We start from the raw sequence: 17,962 nt of genomic DNA on the forward strand, positions 1-17,962 counted from the left end.
AGAGTAACTGCGCTGATCCTGAGCGAACATTTTCCTTTTGGCATTTTGGCAATTTGTCAGCGCTAATTTCACGTTGATTATCCCACACACACACACACACACTTATCCGCATTCGTGTTTATACACATATATAGATATATTTATTTGGGTGTATTGTTGTGTTATATAATCATGACTGCTCCACTTTGTCTGTTTTCTTTGGTTTTGCCTCGGCAAGCATTTTGGCGCTGACAATTAAACGAAAGTAAGATAAATTGTCGCATTTGTTTACAGTTCAACTTGTCGTTTGTGTTTAATTTAAGCGAAATTTGTTGGGTGTGTTGGTTGCGTTGGCTCTTCTGTTGGCGGAGAATGGGTTGAGGCAGAGGAATCGGAATCCGAATCCGAATCGGGCCAATCGACAAGATATAGTGGGGCCAAGAAGGAGCTGCCAGTTAGCCGCTTTAATTTATTAGACATGTTGGGTTCGCAGCATTCGCCTTGCCGCAAATATTTCGAGGGATGAATTCTCTAGAGTCGTGTAATTTGTTGTTCACTTCGTCCAATGTCAGTGGGCGTACTGGAAATGGGCGTGGCAATTTGCTGGAATGATTTGTGAGTGGGTCTTTTAAGTTTTGTTGAGAGAGTATGTGGACTTTTCCTGCTTTCTAATTAAGTTAAAGATTTAGTTTAAACTGAGAGTAGGAAATATTGTACAAGTAGCAGACACATCTTCGTCACCCTTATAAAAAGTTATTTAAACCACGTGAACGGACCTAGAAAATCCCTTTTGAGTCGCCATGCTTCGCTGGCTAGCCCGCATTTTAAAATGCAAACACAGATGCATGCGGGCATCCATTAGCATAAACTTTAAGGACATTCGCAAACGCACAGTGACACGCGAGCCGAAGAGCGGAAACAATTTTAATGTCCTTCGGCGGCAGCCACACTTGCAGCATGTGGAGCGAAGGTCCTTGTTCTTGGGGTGCGCAGCGTTCCCGAGGTATGGAATCATGGAAATCGCGGCAAAAGCCGGCGGCGGGCCAAGCTCTTTAATGACGACCGGGAGTTAAGTAATTTTCCTTGTATTTTCCGGCTGGCGGCCTGCCTTTGGCTTAATGCGCTTGTACCTGTTCACAGATCCTGTTTCTGTTGCCGCTGCTGATGTTCCAGTTCCTCCGGCAGCTGCAGCCCGCAGTTTGCTCCAGCTGTTGCTCCTTTGGCGAGTGATGCCAATGGCCTTCGGTGTCATTTGCGTCGCAATTACCACCCACTACTACAACCAACCGACGAGCACCACCCACTCGAAAAGCCACCTCTAAGTGGCCCACTAGCACTCCTCCCACTTCTTCGTTTTCTACTTGAGCACAATGTAAATTTGATTATCGCTCAGGCAAATATTTGTCAGCCACTCACCAAGTGGGTGGCAGTGGCAGTGGCATGGGCACTGGGTGGTGGATTTTCCTTTGGAAATGGGGGCAGCTGGATTGGCTGCCAGCTTTGTTGCTGACATATTTATCTAGACGTTTGCCACTGACATTTTTGTTCACTGCCAGTCAAGCTTTTGCCCTTCATCTACACGGAGAACAATTTCGAGCTAATTGTGTTATAAAGTTTAGAAAACATAGTGTACAATTGGCAGAATCAGAGACTAAAACAATAAATAGTTTAAACTTGTTCAATTGGAATCGACAAACAGTGCAGTTTTCGAATGCACTGCACTTTTATTTTCCCTGTAACAAAACACGACTTTTGTTTAGCTCGTCATGATTAATTAAAACTTGCTCCCTATTTTCGGATGTTGTGGTGGTATTTGTTGTTTTTGTCGTATTTGTTGTTGTTTGTTGTATTGGTGTTTGTATTGTTTTAGCGAATAGTCCAGTGTTAACATGTTTCTTTTTTACCACGCGGCTTTTCAACAAATTACACCAGGGCCTCTCTTCTCAATTGATGGCCTGGTGGAAAGTGCGGGGGGGGGGATGGATGAAGTGGGCGGTTCAGGGCTATCGTATCCCGGAGAGGGGCGTGGCAGTGGGAAAGTTGCGGGCAACGGATTTTGGACTCATTAGGCTCGTTCACTGTTGGTGTGAAAATTCAGCAAATATGTATACAACACTGGAGGAGGTCTGCGTGTGTATGAGGGGGCCTGCCCCCATGTACGTGTGTGTATGAGAGTGTATGTGTGAGTGGACGGGTGTCTATGTGTAAACACAGGGCTTAATGAGAAAAGAACTTACTCTGCTATTTGAGTTTGGTTCCTGGGTGTGGGTGCTCTTTTTCTCCGTGTCGCTTTTTGTTTTCGTTGCTGTCGGCGGGTTTTATTTAGTTTACACAGGTGAGGTGTTCATATGCATGTGAATGGGTGTGTGTGTGTGTGTGCGCGAGAGGTGTTCCAGTGTGCGTGTGCCAGGTGACATTTCAGACATGCAAACACAGCATTGTAATTTCTTTTCGATTTCTGCTTTCTCTCCTCACTGCGGTTTCAAATTAAAATCCTCTTCATTTTGCATTGCAAATAGCGCGGCGAAGAATAATTTTCCGAATAGAACGTTTCTGTGTGGAAAAGCATTGCTCTTTAATCTTTAAACTATACCGAGCTGAGGAAACAATAAAAGCTTACCGCCGGAAGCACGTAAAACAATGGTCGATCCATAAAGAAAATAACTGGCGATTTAAATTAATTACCATGAACTTCGCGTAAATCACGTATTTTTAATTGCCAGCCGTTAAAAAAATATTATAAAAGTGTGCTTTATCCGTAGATAAACTAGTTTAATGAAAAATCGGCAAACAATTGAAGCGTCGCTTATAGAAATGATAGAAAATCTAATGAAAAATCACAAAAAAAACAGGATCATTGAACAGTTCATAAAATTAATTATGCAGGAATTTTTGCTTTTTATTTGACTCCTAAATGCAAATGGATTTAGATTTCACTGAAAATGGAATATGAGAAATCAAACGCAAAGCTTCTGGCAAACAAAACAGTAAACTTAATACTTTTAGGCAAACACGAGTATCCGGTTCTTTTTTTTAAATATTTTTAATTCAGGTTTAATTTGGTTTATTACTGCCCCACTACCGTAGTCAAAATAAGCAAAATTTTGTGAGCGCAAACAAGTATAATTTATGCAGGAAGTACACATATTTTTATCGCTTATATACTATTTACAAACTCATATAGATCACGTTTAAAAGCGGGGCGTAAAAGGAAATAACGAGCAGCATCCACATTGCTAATTACTTTCTCATTATGCAGGCTATTTAGCTTTAATTACACTAAGCTCCAAGCCACGACACACAGACGCACACACTCACAGCCTGGCAGGACACCCCTCACACACACACACACTCACGGGCACAGAATCACTCACAAATACAAGGACACGTGGAGAGCACTTCTAAACTAGCAAAAAAGCGCTCAAATGCTCGAAATTCGCCGGCCAAAAGTGGCAACAGCATTTGAGCCTTTCACTTTTCACCTGGCGAGGCTTACGGCCCTCGGCTTAACCGCTGGCAATTCCAATTTACAGCGCAAAATGTGCAGAATTTTCCATTTGAATTTTGGGTCTGGGCAAAGCGGACGAACCTGGTCGCCGTTTGCCCCGAAAGGGAAACGCTCTTGTGCGCCAAATTGCTGGCTTACGGCTGCGAAACACAAGGAATACGCCTGCAATACATACACACTGGGCGCGAAAAGTATGCGGCCATAATGAGGCAAGCTGGATACATCCAGTGTGTTCTTTACGATCAATTTTCAGGCTTTCAATCCGGTTTCAGTTCGCCGGGGCTCGGTTAATTATATCAATTTAACAAAGGGGCCTGCAAGTGAGCTTTCCGCACACACCTGGTCTGCGGCGAACTCTTTAAAGCATCAATATAAAAGTGCACTAAAAAAAATCGAATGTATTGAAAATATTCCTTCAAGTATTAAATATATTTCAAATCTTAAGACAAATAGCATAGCATAGCTTTAAACACACTTCTAAAACTTAAATTTGAACTTTAAATTGTACTTTAAAGTGCCAGGTATTTAAACTTTCGACTGCTGAACAATTTTGTTTACTTTTCCGCCGTGCATGTGTGGGATGCTTCCGTTGGTTTATTTGCATTTTAATATGCCTCGTATTTTATGGGGCTTTCATATTGTTGTTGGTATTTATAATATATTTTCCCTTAAGCCGCATTTGTGTAATGAAACGGAAGGGATTACCGCTGGCCGCCGACTGTCGGTTGCTCCGCAACCCGCAGTCCGCCGTCCGCAGTCCACCGTCCGCATCCTTGAACCACCCACGCAGTGGAGATGTGACCCAAAACCCCGTACACGTTAACCCTTAACCCGCGCCCATCTTTTGGCTCGAAGTTTAACGAAATTGAAACACATTTGCCTGACAGTTGCCATCAGCTTGGCTTCAATTCGATGTCAGCATTATTGACTGATCCTGGGTGCCTTGAAGGGCTTCTTTCTACTCACGACCGGATCGCCTGTACATATGTTTACCCAAGGCTGAAACACTTCAAGTTGCCTAGTTAAAGTTAAGTGTGCGTGGGTGGGCGTGGCCCTGCTCAATCATATTTCACATTCGCCACTTGTCAGCTTTTATCTCGTTTTCGTCATCCCAAGAAGTGCCCATCTTATATTCCAGAATTTTTCCCGACCCCCGACGCTTGTCATAATTTCATTATTTGCTGCGTTCAGGCATAAAAAAGGGATATTGTCTGGCTGCCTGCGATGAATGTGTGTGTGAGTGTGGTGTGTGTGTGTGTGTGCGTGAGAGTGTATGCGTGGCCGGGTTGTCATGAGCACGATGCTGCTCGCATGTCCTTTCCATCGATGTCTGCACACGCCTTTATTGCTCGGCTTCTGTGGCAGTCGGCGGCCATCGCAGGATGACAGCAAAATGTCTATACAAACAGCAGACAGGACGACAGACGGGCGGATGGGCGGCCAAACACAGATACGCACTCACACTGCTATTAAATATTTTTCATAGGAAATTTCAAATGAATTCGTTTTGAATGATACTGGAAAATATGAACATTTTCAGCTATATCTATACAAAAGAATCTTACAAGGACACCATAGATAATAAGATTCCAAGAATCTTTTCAAATTCATTCCTCTTTTACAATAATTCCAGTGAATTTGTGAACCTTTTTTTTTCAGTGCCCCCATGCGTGGCACATCCTTTTCCAACCGACTGACTGACTGGCCACGTGCCTCAAGTTATGAGCCTCGACTCGTCCTGGCCGTGGAGTTGCCAGCCCAGCCAAGTGTTGTCCAGCACTCGAGCAACCAAAACTTCAATTTTAATTGGATAATTACTCATCCAATCCGGGATTTAATACCGCCTGAAGTTGATGCACCGCACCGGGACCTCGGGGGGGAGAGAGATAAACTGCGGCATCCTTATTCAATGCTCCCTTTGAAGCTGCCAAGCTCGAGTGGCAGTCGCTGTGTAAAATGCATCGCAATGGTTTCCAAATAGATGCACTTCAAAGTGCAGTTGCAGGCCATAGAAAGACTGCAACTTGTTGGTGGCACGAACGCAGAACATTCACAAAATGGGCACGAGATGTGCGCAGATGACACACGGAATGTGCTGAAATTGAAAGCCAAATACGGTTAGGTTGTTGCCAAAAGGGCTTACTGCCCCGACCAGCTGCCAAATGGCTTTCCATTCACAAGTCCCAGGCACTAAATGCTCCCCAAATCGATGCAGCTGTATGCAAATAAACACGAGTACTTCTTGAGCAGCCAGCAACAAAGTCTGAATATTATAAGCGCCACACTCCAGCTGCAGTTCAGTTCCAGTTCCAGTTCCTCAAAACGAGCTCAGCCATGTGAGCTCCAATCGTGGAGTGTTTTTACAGACAATTGACATGGCAACGGGTCAGAGGAGCTCACGAGATGGCAGGACAAACAATAAGGGGCGGCTAAGTGCTGTAATATTGATGCTTGCCGTGCACGGGACGAAAACGAAAATGTTTCAAATTGAAACTATCTAAAAAAAAAGTGGGAAACAATCTGAATACTCTCTGAATAATTTCCTTATTTTGAACAGTGTCTAATTCTGATTAGTTGTTCAACAACACCCTTCCCAGCATAAATGCTTACAATTCTCCCCCGTTTTAACGGCCTAACTTTGCTAAAAATAAAAAACCAAATCAATTATATCTCAGTGCATTATCCTGTGGCAGGGGCTAAATATATTTCCGTTGAAGCTGCGAGCAGCGAGGCATGAATTCAATATTTTCATCTCTCATGCGCTCCGTCGGTTTTTCCGCCCGGATTTCAAAGGCACAAACCCCTCGCCATGGCAGCCCGTGAATCGCATAGCCAGAAATCCCACTGTCTGCTTGTCCGTTGATTAGAATCAACATAAATAAAATTAATTGTTGCCGGTCGAGTCGTCCTCGTCGTCGTCGGGGGTTGCATTCAATTTGATTATTAGCTCAATCCAATCCAATCCAAAGCGAACCGGAAACCGAAGGGTGGTCACAACTCTGGTCGGGCAACTTATTTCGATTTTGTCGTTGGCTAATTTTCCTGCGGTCCAAAGCGAATCCCTTGAGCACTCGCCGCCTCAATGGCACAAAATAATTATAATTTATTTACAGCGCCCGTCTGTCTGTCTGTCTGGCTGATAGTCTCACTCTCTGGTTGGTTGCAAGTTTGAATGTCGCTCTGTTTGCTGCTTAATTGCCAACTTCTAGTACGAAAACGCTTTTGGGGGCAGTCGTCAAAAAAGCCCCGTCATAAATTGTGTGCAATTGTTTCCTGAACTCGGGGCCATTGCATCAGGAAATTAAACAGCGATTCGCCCTCTGTTTCTGGCCATCCAACTCATCTGCATTCGCCAGGCGGAATATGCAAAAACGGTCCCAATTCCACAAGGTCACTGGGAGAAATGGGATGGCCTTAGATGTGCGACTATATTTCTGTTCATACCAATAAATTTATGCCAAATTCCATGGCTTTTCTCTCTCTGTACGCATTCAAATTCCTCGGGCTTCACTGCCGCAGTCCAAAATCATAAATTACACCAAAACGAACCAAACAGCGAGTGTCGTCCTCCGTATTATGCAAAATTTCTGCGACAGAGTTCCACACTGAAATTTAATTTCAAGAGAGCGAACTCAAAAGACAATGAAACGATAATTTATAAATGCTCCGATGATCGTGGCTTAGTGAACAAAAGCAGCACTCATTTCGCCATGCCCGTAATGACCAAAGGGAGAAAGGGTCCAGGTTCCAGGATCCAGGTTCCAGAAATGAAGAAAACCGAGCTCCGAAAACCGAGTGCCGAAAACCCATTGGCTGAATGGAGCGCGCCAGAGCAGCAAGTGGCGACCCCAACCTACCAGAATCCCAACGAAATGCAGTCGTTGTGGCAACCAGTTGAGTTGCAACTGCCACTGCCAATGCCATTGCTAAATGGTGGGTTTTTGGCTTTGGCATTGGGCAGTGGAATCGCATCGAATCGAATCGTTTTGGTTTTCAGCATGATTTCTCAATTGATTGCAAGTGGCGTTGGAGTTTTTGGGCTCGGTTTTGGTTTCGTAGCTGGAGATGGGAGCCATGTCATGCCTAATGCTTATTACCAACACTCGGACGCTTGGCAATTTATGTAGATGCAAGTGGAGATGGAGACGCAGCTGCGGTGCGGATTCAGCTGCCAAAGCCGCTTATGCTGGATGCTTCTTGGCCAACTGCCCATCGGGCGGGCAATCGATGTGTTGTTTCTATAATTTTAATTGGAGCTCCTGCGCCCGCTCGCAACATCGAGATCCCAGCATCGGTCCGAGGAGGGCTAGGAATTTTTGGCAATTTCCAAAACAAATATTGCTCGAAAGGATCTGCTTCGGCATGCATGAAGTGGTGGCTTCGTACTCAGGTGACCGACCGGCTGGGCCACCTACCAAAATAGTTTAGAGCATTAAATTGCTTTCAGCACTGCCAACTGACACACAGTGCATGGTGGACTTTAGATATATGCACATACATCCAAGTATATACATATATGTATTTTGGGGGAGGAAGGATGGAGCATGGAGCACAAACTGTGAGCACTGCTCCGTAAAAATGTTATGTAATTAAAATGCCTTGCAGATATTTTGCTCAAACATTTTGCGGCTGCTTTTCGCTTTTGTGTGCCAAAATATTCCTTTCCAAATATTTTGAGCTCCCCCTTTTATGAGCAGCCGGCGCTCGCAGCCCCAACTTTCTCAATGGAATGCCCCAAATTCTGGCAAGCTTTCACCACTTTCCTTCATCTTGGTGCATGCAGCTTGTACATGGCGAAAAAAGTGCAGTCACCGTATATACACCGTATACACCTTTATTACCCAATTAAATCATTCACTATGTGTAGCAACATGCATTGTCCTCGAATAATCTCAAGTGTAATTGAGTTTCGGAAATAATAATAAACAAGACTACACTGAGTATTAAAATACATATTAAAGTATATAAAGATACTTTTACAAGTATGAATCCATTTGTAGACCACGTTAACACTTGATGTCTTATTTATCTTTCGCAGACGTCACAAATCTGGACTACGTAAAGGTGAATGCCGAGGCGGGCAAGAACGTGACCATTCCGTGTCCGGGGGTCAACGAGCACTCGCTGGTGGACACGCTCGTGTGGAAGACGGCGTCCACGACAATCGCACAGTTTGCCAACCGGATACCCCTGCTCCACAGTCCGAGGGTGAGTAAAAGGATATAATAGACTAAGAAAATATCAGGATAAATATATAACTACACATATAGGATGCGTACTGAATCTGCATACCTTAAACGCTTGTCAAATCGAATTTATTCATTAAAGCGGCTGGATTCATTGCCCTTTTTGCAATTTTCGCCCAGAAATGGCCCTCCAGTGTCATATCAGAATTCATTTCAACACTTAGGAGCAGCAAAGGAGCTGGTCACCTCCTTGGAAGGACGAACATCCCTGATATATAGGACCCTTCGTTCAGGGTGCAAAAACGAAGCTGTTAAAATAATTGATGGCCGGTTGCCGGGCGGCTGTTTGAACTTTGCCATCCGCCAACCGTCGACGTCGGCGATGAGTACAAGAAAGTGCAGCGAAAGTCCCGACAACTAAGTGGCCATCAATGGTGGCAAGATCGGGTACGAAAGCGGGGCAGATCGGGGAAGACCCCGGGTCACCCAAGTGCAGTGCAGCCGGCGCGGCTAATATATTTTAAATGTTTGATAGTTGCACTAAAACAAAAGCGACATGGCTGCGAAAAAAAAAGTGTTCAAGTGCCTGCCAGATGGCAGAAAAAGGAGGGCCAAAAGTGATTGCAATGGCCTTAAACGCACTCGGGGGGCCATTGAGGCGGCGCAAACAGAATGATGAAGTTGCCCCTTCGTTGGGAGCAAGATGATGGAGAATGCTGGGATGTCTGCACTGTGGGAAAAAGTTGAGAGGGAAAGTTGAGATTTCAGAAAAGAAATTGTATCAAAATTTAAACAGAGCTTAGAAACATCAATCTGAAGTGATATTTTTTCATTAACTGGTACCTGATTTCTACCAGTGCATTGCCAAGCTCCACCCAGGGCTGCAGAAGAGGGGCACAGCCAGCTATGTGTTAAATGGCGGACTGGGACACTTGAGCTGCAGGCAGCCAAAGTTGGTCCCAATCCGGCTTCGGCGCCCGGCTCGCATTTCTTGGACGGAAGTTTGCTGCAAGTGCGGCGTCTGCTTCTTGGCCAGGCTATTATGTGTATTAAAAGTTTTTCACCTTGGCACAGTGGCTGCTTCATTTTATTACAGCTGACACATGACCCTCTCCTTGCACACACAGGCGCTCCAGGACCCTGTTGAGCTATTAACTTTTGTTTTATGACCGAGACTAGAAATGATTCATGTTTGCCCAAGCCAAGCGGACTAAGGAGATCCACTTGGCCGAAGGACGAGGGATTTGCCTCTACAAGGTTTACTTGTGTTTATTTCCCCTTTTTTTTACCCCCTCTGGATTTGCTCTGCTCATGTGAGGACATGAGGGCGTTGAATGTAATTAGAGTTTACTGGGCACAAAGCGTAGGGGATATTAAAAATTCCACATGGTAAATTCTGGCAAATATTTTTCGGCGCTCGTCTAATAATAATGCCTGTCGGACCCTAGAAATTACCAGAATGCAATCGACCGAAACGCACACACACTCACACTTGAATATGTGGAGGCCAAGGATGCGGCAAAAGATACAAAAGTAAATAACAGGGTCAGGCATCCGAAGCTAAGCCCGATGCACTCTTGCTGCATGCTGCAATAACCCACCGAAAGATAGATTGCTAGCAATGTGGATGAAATAATTTAGTTTTGCCATTCGAAACAAACACAAATTCGCCCGAAATATACATTTATACTATACACAGTATAGTATCGCAGTAATCTGTGATGGAAATCCTTATTAAATTTGCCTCAATTCTCTGAGTAGGGCAGGTATGTACATACATATGCATGCATGCATGTGTATGGAAATTATTTTCGGCTTCATGCAGTTTCCAAATTTTCTGCAAATCAAAGCATAAAAACAAACAAATCTTGAATGAATTTACTGCCAAAGCAGCTGGCTTCATGCTCAAGTTGGGCAAGACACATAGTTCAATTATGGGCAAGAGCCTGCATTTGTGGCCAAAACAAATTTGCCGAGGAAACAGGAAAAACTTTTAGGCTTGCTCGATGACAGAGTTCCTAAATTTTGTTTTCCTTTACCAGTACATACATACGCATGTATGTGTGTAAGACTGGCTGCTATTTACAAGTTTTCCCTCCCGAAAGTGGAAACTCTTGTCGTTCGACTAAATATCTAGATTTTAATTTCCATATCCCACCAACGGAGTTCTAATTAGGTTCCCTTCTCATCTCATCTCGTTACAGATTCAACTTCTTTCGGACAACTTCGGCCTGCAGTTTTCCCCTTCATTAGCGAGTGATACCTCGGAATACATATGCCTGGTGAACGATCGCCATATACCAGAAGCCATTGTCGATTTGCTGGTCCAGGGTGAGTATTGCATTCCATAAGAAAGGACTTCACCGAAAGCCAATATAACATCCATTCATCCCATAGTGTTTCGGTTTATTAAGGAATTCGATTTCTGTATAGTTTTTTAATTTGCATTGTAAAGTTTCAACCATTTCTCAAGAGTTCTCAAGAAAAAAGCCATTGGTTTCATTTAAATTATCCCACTCTGCGCTCATTTGCGCTGATTTCTTAATGAAACACTTAACTGCTTTAATGATTTTTCCGGTTTACTTGACCAACATCCTCTGGCCCCAGATTCCATTAACGATATGTCTTCGGTGCCCTTCATTTCACCATCGATGCCACACTCCCTGTTTGCATTGTTGTCGCCCTCGCCTTGACATGATTCCCATTTGCATTCCACTGATAGCCTGCACTTTTCTCCTCTCTTCCCTGCAGATGTGCCCGATCCGCCGGAGCGACCATTGTTGATAAGTTTCACATCACGCTCGGTGAATTTATCCTGGGCGCACTCACAGCATCCGCGGAATGCGCCCGTCACGCATTTTATTATCGAAACGCGGTAAGTGTTGCCATGCCCAAGAACGAAGCGCCACCAGAGGTGCCAACTCTGAATAAAACTAAAAACTTTAAGGGGTATTCATTTAAGAGATATAATACTTGCAAGAAATAACTATAAAGTACATATGTAAAGCTTTCTTTTATTGCAAATAGTATAAGATATATTTCGAAGGTGCCCTAAGCCCCAACTGACCAGCACTCTCCCCCCCCAGAATGGCTTGTTTTAGCTGATGAAGTGCCAGTGGGCGGGTGGAGTGCACTTGGGCGGATGGACAGGTAGGTGGTGGCGGAGAGCTGTCTGTGGCGATGATGGACGCGCAGCCATGATTGACACACGCAAAGGCGCTTTGCCAAAGGATGCGAACTGCGGCTGACCCCATTGCGCTAATGAATTAGCGAGCAAAGGATGCACACTATCCGCCATAATGCGCCCATCAGCGGCATTTGGATGCTGAGCGGCTAGCCACGCCCACTGCCACGACCCCGCCTTTGACTTGAGCCACCCACCTGATTAGCGCGAGTCCATTCAATTAAATTAATGCGGCTATAGGCGGGTTAAAGATACAGCTGCGTTTGAAATATTATCGTTAAATATGGCATTTATTACATGGCACATAATATTTCCATCATTTTAAGAAGGAAAGTACTAGAGATAACCACTAAAAATCAGTGCCAGAGCTTGATAATTTATTTCTAAGGGTGCATCATAAAAGTAAACAAGTAAACATTTTAAGTATGCAACCTAGTGGATATTTTGCTTCCAATTATGAGTATATTTTATAAATATATTTGCACCGTAAGCCTCGATGCGTAAATTCCACCCATTGGTCTCTGGCGGTACTCGTACTTTAATTAATATGTAAAAGTATGACGACATGCATGACATGCATGACTACGGGGATACGCACTTCACTTGTGCTCCATTTAAATAGAAAAGAAAGCACAGGCACGCGTATAAAGCCATCTGTGCATCGATGAGCATGTGTGTGTGCGAAGGGTGTTCCCCCGGTTTAAGTCGAGCTCGCACACCCATGCACACACACACACACACATACGCCTGCCATTGTGCGGCACTGGCTATTTTCCGAATAACTTGAACTCAATGCGGGGCATGAAATAAAAAGCGAGCGCCGCCAACGCGGTACAAAGGCCAAGCGAAAATGTGGGCAAAAAATACCAAAAAGCGAAACTTTTTCAATAAATTTCCATCAACTGCAGTAGCGCAGGGGGGACAAGGGGGCGTTGGGGCTGTGTGGCTGGGGGCGTGTCCCCGACAAGACACTGGCTTTCCCGGCACAATCGATGACAGCCAACTGGAAAGCAGAGCCTGCGGTGCATTTATGCAAAATAAGAAATAACTGCACCCACACAAACACTGAAGGAAATGTGAACACGCGCCGCCGCCTGCCAAGTGCACTACACTTGGAGAAATTAGTGGAGGTCCGAGAAAAGTTTCTTACGAATAAATACTAAAATAAATAGATCATTGAGTCACTGACAATTCTAAACAAATACAACGCTTTACTCTAAGAGAGAATTTTTGAAATTCGAATTTAGTAGTATTTCTCACGGTGCACGCAGAGCTTATACGCAGCATAGCATACTTTTTTGGGCAGCGTGTTCTCAAAATGAAGCTGCCCTACCCGCCGCCATCACCATCTCCATTCTCCAATCTCATTCTCCGGCGAGGTAGAGCTGCAGACTGCATTTTATGTAAATTCGCATCGACATGGGAGTGAGTCGAGTAGAGTCAAGTCAAGTCGATTCGAGTTCTTGATGCTGTCGAGGAGCCCCTTATCGACCCCCGTCGTTCCCTTTATTTCACAACGCCTCTTATTTACATTTTCGCTTGATTCGGTTTATTTGCGCATATGCAAACTGGGGAATTGGGCTGGTTTGGGTGGCAAGTTGGTGGTTCCATATGCACATGAACTGCCATCGAAATTGAAAGACGCCAACATCAACGGGATGATGATTGTAGAGATGATGATGATGGTGGGGACATCCTTACGCTGGATTTGCCGCCTTGCTCGCATGCAATTGAAATGGGCTGCGGATCAGGATCAGAACTGAGTATGAGTATGAGTTGTCCTGCCAAGCGTTAAGTCTATCCATAAATTGCTGCCCCTCAACTGTTGCACGAGCTGCACAGCCAGCAGGCGGGATAATGTCATCAGTCGGCGTATGTATGTGTGTTTGCATATACTGCATTGATGTTTTGTATTTCGCATATTTCAATGGCATAACTTTCGGTCAACCGAAAACTGGGCCAAACTCTGCGGCTCCCCACTTGCCACGCTCCACAAGCCCACTGAACTGACATGTTTATCAACTGCTGCGGATACTGTTTCCCGTTTACCATTCACCCGATGACACCGAAAGCCCAAATAGTGGAAAAAAAAAACGCTGGCTATATCATTATGCGATGTCCGCTCGCTATTCAGATACAGATACAGATGCAGATACAGATACTTCTTGTTGGACATGAAATCCCACTCAGCTGCGTTTTCCGTCGCATGATTTTGCATCATGTTTATTCAGTTTCTTTTTGCCGTAGATATGCGAATAAAATTAATTAAATCTTACGCTTGTGAAAACATTTTCGTTGCAAATTATTTTTTGTTTGCCTTTACATCATGAAAAATACGTTTAAAGGTATAATGAACTATGAAATGTTAACGAAAACACATATAAATGGAAAACGAGAAAATCAACATTGCTTAAAATGTTGTAAACAGTGTGTCAGTATGCACTTTGCTATTTTCATTGGTTGAAACTTGAAGAATAAAAGGGCCTGCTATTTCTGCCAAATATTGTATAATGTTTCTGGCCATAAATTGTGCCCTTATTTTTGACCAAATGCCTGACTTATCTGCCGAGTGCCTGGACCACTATTTGCCCATTATCTTTAAGGACTTGTGGCGCAAGTAAATCGTCCTGTTTCAACAACTCGTGCATGAACTTTGGCCCATAGCCGTCGGTCATGTAGAAACGATACCCATGGAGGGCAAACACAAGCCCAGCCAGATGCATAAATAACTCATATTTATTTGCTTAATATGGAAAAAACCGTAAGCAAACATTTTTAAAGCAGCTTACCAGTGGGGGGAAAAACATCGGTGCAATAACAGCAAAAAGCATCCAATACATGTCCGTGGAAAGGCCGCAAATTTATTTGCCATTGTGGTTACTTTGCCGGCGAATCTCTCCCCCAATTTCTTCCTTTTTGGTTTTTTTCTTGTTTTCTGAGCGGGCTTTCAGGACCAGGTCCCCAACATTTTTCATATGTTTTTCATTCGAGCCAGATGATGGCGGGGCATCGCCTGCCATGCTTCATAAAGTCGCCAAACAATTTTTTCCCAAATCCAGTCCGGGGGCCTAGTGTCCCCCGATGTGCCGATGTCCCCGATACCGAAATATATATATATATATGTGCAATATATATACTCACTAAATGCCCACTGCCAAGGCAAACAGATGTGCTCCACTCAACGCGGAAGCTGCTCGCACGCATTTATTAATTTTAATCATTTTTCTGACACAATTTCCGCTGGCCGCACTTTTTTCGGTGGGTTATTTGCCCCCTCTTTATTGGTTGTCGCCATTCATGAAACGTTGAACATTTTTCATCGGCTCATATTTAAACAATTTTTAATCACACCATGAAAGCCGCACCAAATCGGTAAGCCCCATTAAAATCAAACTTTAGAAGAGACCAACAGCCACCACCCACAAATGTATGCCTTATATGGCGCCCGAAGAGGAGAAAGTGCCAAAAAATATGCTAAAATTATGTGAGTTTAAACCAAAATTTACTACACTTTGAAATGTGCCATGAAAAATGTTCATTGTGCGAGCGGCTGCGAGTAATTTATATGCGCGGCAACAACAATATCGCCGGAATACAAATATTCCTTCATTTTTTTTTTTTTTTTTAACCGTACGAGTTTTCGGGTATATTTTGTATGGCCAAAAAGGCGCATAAATATTTTAGTGCCTATGCGCGGCACACATTTCACGTTTGGGGATCCCAAAAGGACCCAAACCGCCCACAAGTGTCATGCAAATCCGCATCCGTTTTATATAAATTTTCATAATGCATTTTATGCCCCATGGTTTATGTATATTGGAATCGCAGCGCGCTTTTCTCATTTTCCCGCCAGATTGGCGACGTAAAATATAGATCTATGAGTTTATTTATATGAACGTGTGCTGGCGCGGCGGCAATTGAGCTGGTAATTGCAATATAAATGCACAATAATGAAATGATTCGTTCAAATAATTTGGCTGAATCAAAATGTTTTGTTTGCACCATTAATTGTTCATTGAATTTCCCACTGAATGAGTCATCAGCATACACTACACATTAATGAGGTCAATAAATTTAAGGCAGAAATTATGTATAATTTAAATATTTAATATTTTCGAAACTGACTTGATGCATGCATTTCCAGGGAGGGCGAGGATGGCATTTGGGAGCAGCTGGCCAGGATCTATACGAAGACAAATGCGACGTCATATCAGGTGACCGGGCTGACGCCCTTCACCGTCTACAGCTTTCGTCTGCTGGCGGTCAACAAGCTGGGTATCAGTCCGCCGTCCAAGGAGTCCTACTACATAGTCACGCTGCGTGAGGGTGAGTCCTTTTTGCTCCTTGGCTCCTCGGATCCTTTGTGCTTACACACACACACTTTATTGACGCCAGGATCGTAAACTATTCGCGTAGGCGGTGCCACATAACATAACGTAACGCATGGCTGTAGCACCGGGCAAAATTACGCGACACATGACATAACAATTTTTACAATCGCATTAATTTTTCATTTCAATTCCAACGACTTGCCCTGACTTTTAAGTGCCGCCAATGAAAAGTTGTCACAGGCTCGGCCCGTTTTTCCGCCGATCCACCACTCCTCGCAGTTTCCCAGCTTTTCCCGCAACTGCCAGCAATTACTGCCTCATAAACCCAGAGTCTCCTCACGTTGTATACGTTTAATTATTTTTCCGCTGACGGTAGGCCATCGAAGGACCTTCTAGGCCCGGCCAGGTGTGTCGTCATTTCACTGCTTCCTGCTTCCTGTTCCACCCGCCTCGCATCTTCCTGCTCTAAGTGACATTAACTGCGCCCGCCTATAACCCAAAGAAAGCTACACTTGCGGGCGAAGAACTAGTTACATGCTTCCGAAAAAAAAAAAACTTTAATTATATTATTGAGTTTTAACAATGTCAGCCAGTTTTTCTCCTAGATAGTTCCCTTTTTTTTTTGACCTCAACTGTCTTCACGTCCGACTAGGAAAGTAGAAACACTTAAATTTCTGTGGCCGCTTTCGTTTCATTAACATGCGATGACAAAGCCTAGAACTTCACGTTAACGATAGTTGAGGGAACCATCGTGGAACTATAGGTTCCGCTGGATGCACTAATTTTGGGCTGCATGCCTCCGCAGGAGCTCCGTGTCATTTGGCCGACATTTCACCTGCTGGTGTGGCTGCCACAGACAATGATTAATCGTACGCCGCTGCGTGTTCCACATGTAGCATATACATATGTACATATGTAGCACCCCCACATATGTACAATATGTATAAATGGACTCCAAAAAGTCACAAAACTTTCCGTAGGCTTTAAGAGCGCGAGACACATTAATCAAAGGCAAAGTAGCAGTAGCAGTAGCGGCAACAGCGACAAGCTATTAGCAACACATTTGTCTTACGGACATTGGAAATGACTTTGCCGCTGCACAGTGAAGAAAATTAGTCCTTGAAATTTTCAACATAATTGGATTCCAGATATGAAAGTTAGAGAACCCTAAGCGATTGCAGTTGTTTTGAAAATATATAAATAAAATATTTTAAAATATATTTCATTTTGCTTAATTTTCTATGCCTATTTTTCTTTCATTTCTCGCAGTGTATGCCGTTCGGTTGGGTGCGAAATTCCATTTATGCCGCACGCACAATGGAATGCGACCCAAGCTGCCGAAGCTGCAACACATGCGGTTACAAATTAGTCAATAGTTGTGTATAGCTGTGTCCCCGTCTTCCGAGCTCATTAAGGTCCTTTCGGTCCTCCTGCAGGGCTGTGCGCTTGTGTGTGTGTGTGTATTTGTGTGCGTGTCCTGCGGTCGACGGCCAAGTTGCCAATTTGTATAAATTAGGCCTGCGGCATGCATAAATTAACCAACGGCACTTTTCATCTGGCCAAATCGCAAATCTAAGCAGCGGAAAAACGAGAAGTTTTCAATTTGCTGAGCAAACTTTGGACGCGGCATCAATGTCAAGCCCAAAGACACAAAATATCTTTTAATTTATTTATAAATTCATTGAGCTATGCGAAGAATTTCGCCCATCTTTCGGTCCTGGCAAAATGCCAGCTAATCCAAAGCCAGGCGCACCTGCTACACTCAGAAAAAGGC

The 17,962-nt window shown here is 44.0% G+C and overlaps 1 protein-coding gene across 1 annotated transcript in view; it reads left to right on the top strand.

Annotated features, from left to right (window-relative positions):
* The window catches only part of Ptp99A (Protein tyrosine phosphatase 99A), a 109,486-nt gene that overhangs the window by 30,785 nt on the left and 60,739 nt on the right, over positions 1-17,962 (top strand). Inside the window, exons 3-6 of the mRNA NM_143434.5 lie at positions 8,526-8,695; positions 10,878-11,004; positions 11,425-11,548; positions 16,002-16,183. Of these exons, the coding sequence (NP_651691.4) occupies positions 8,526-8,695; positions 10,878-11,004; positions 11,425-11,548; positions 16,002-16,183 (603 nt within the window). The remainder of the gene's footprint in view (positions 1-8,525; positions 8,696-10,877; positions 11,005-11,424; positions 11,549-16,001; positions 16,184-17,962) is intronic.

Source organism: Drosophila melanogaster, chromosome 3R (genome assembly GCF_000001215.4).
Source record: "Drosophila melanogaster chromosome 3R".
In the NCBI taxonomy this organism is placed as follows: domain Eukaryota; kingdom Metazoa; phylum Arthropoda; class Insecta; order Diptera; family Drosophilidae; genus Drosophila; species Drosophila melanogaster.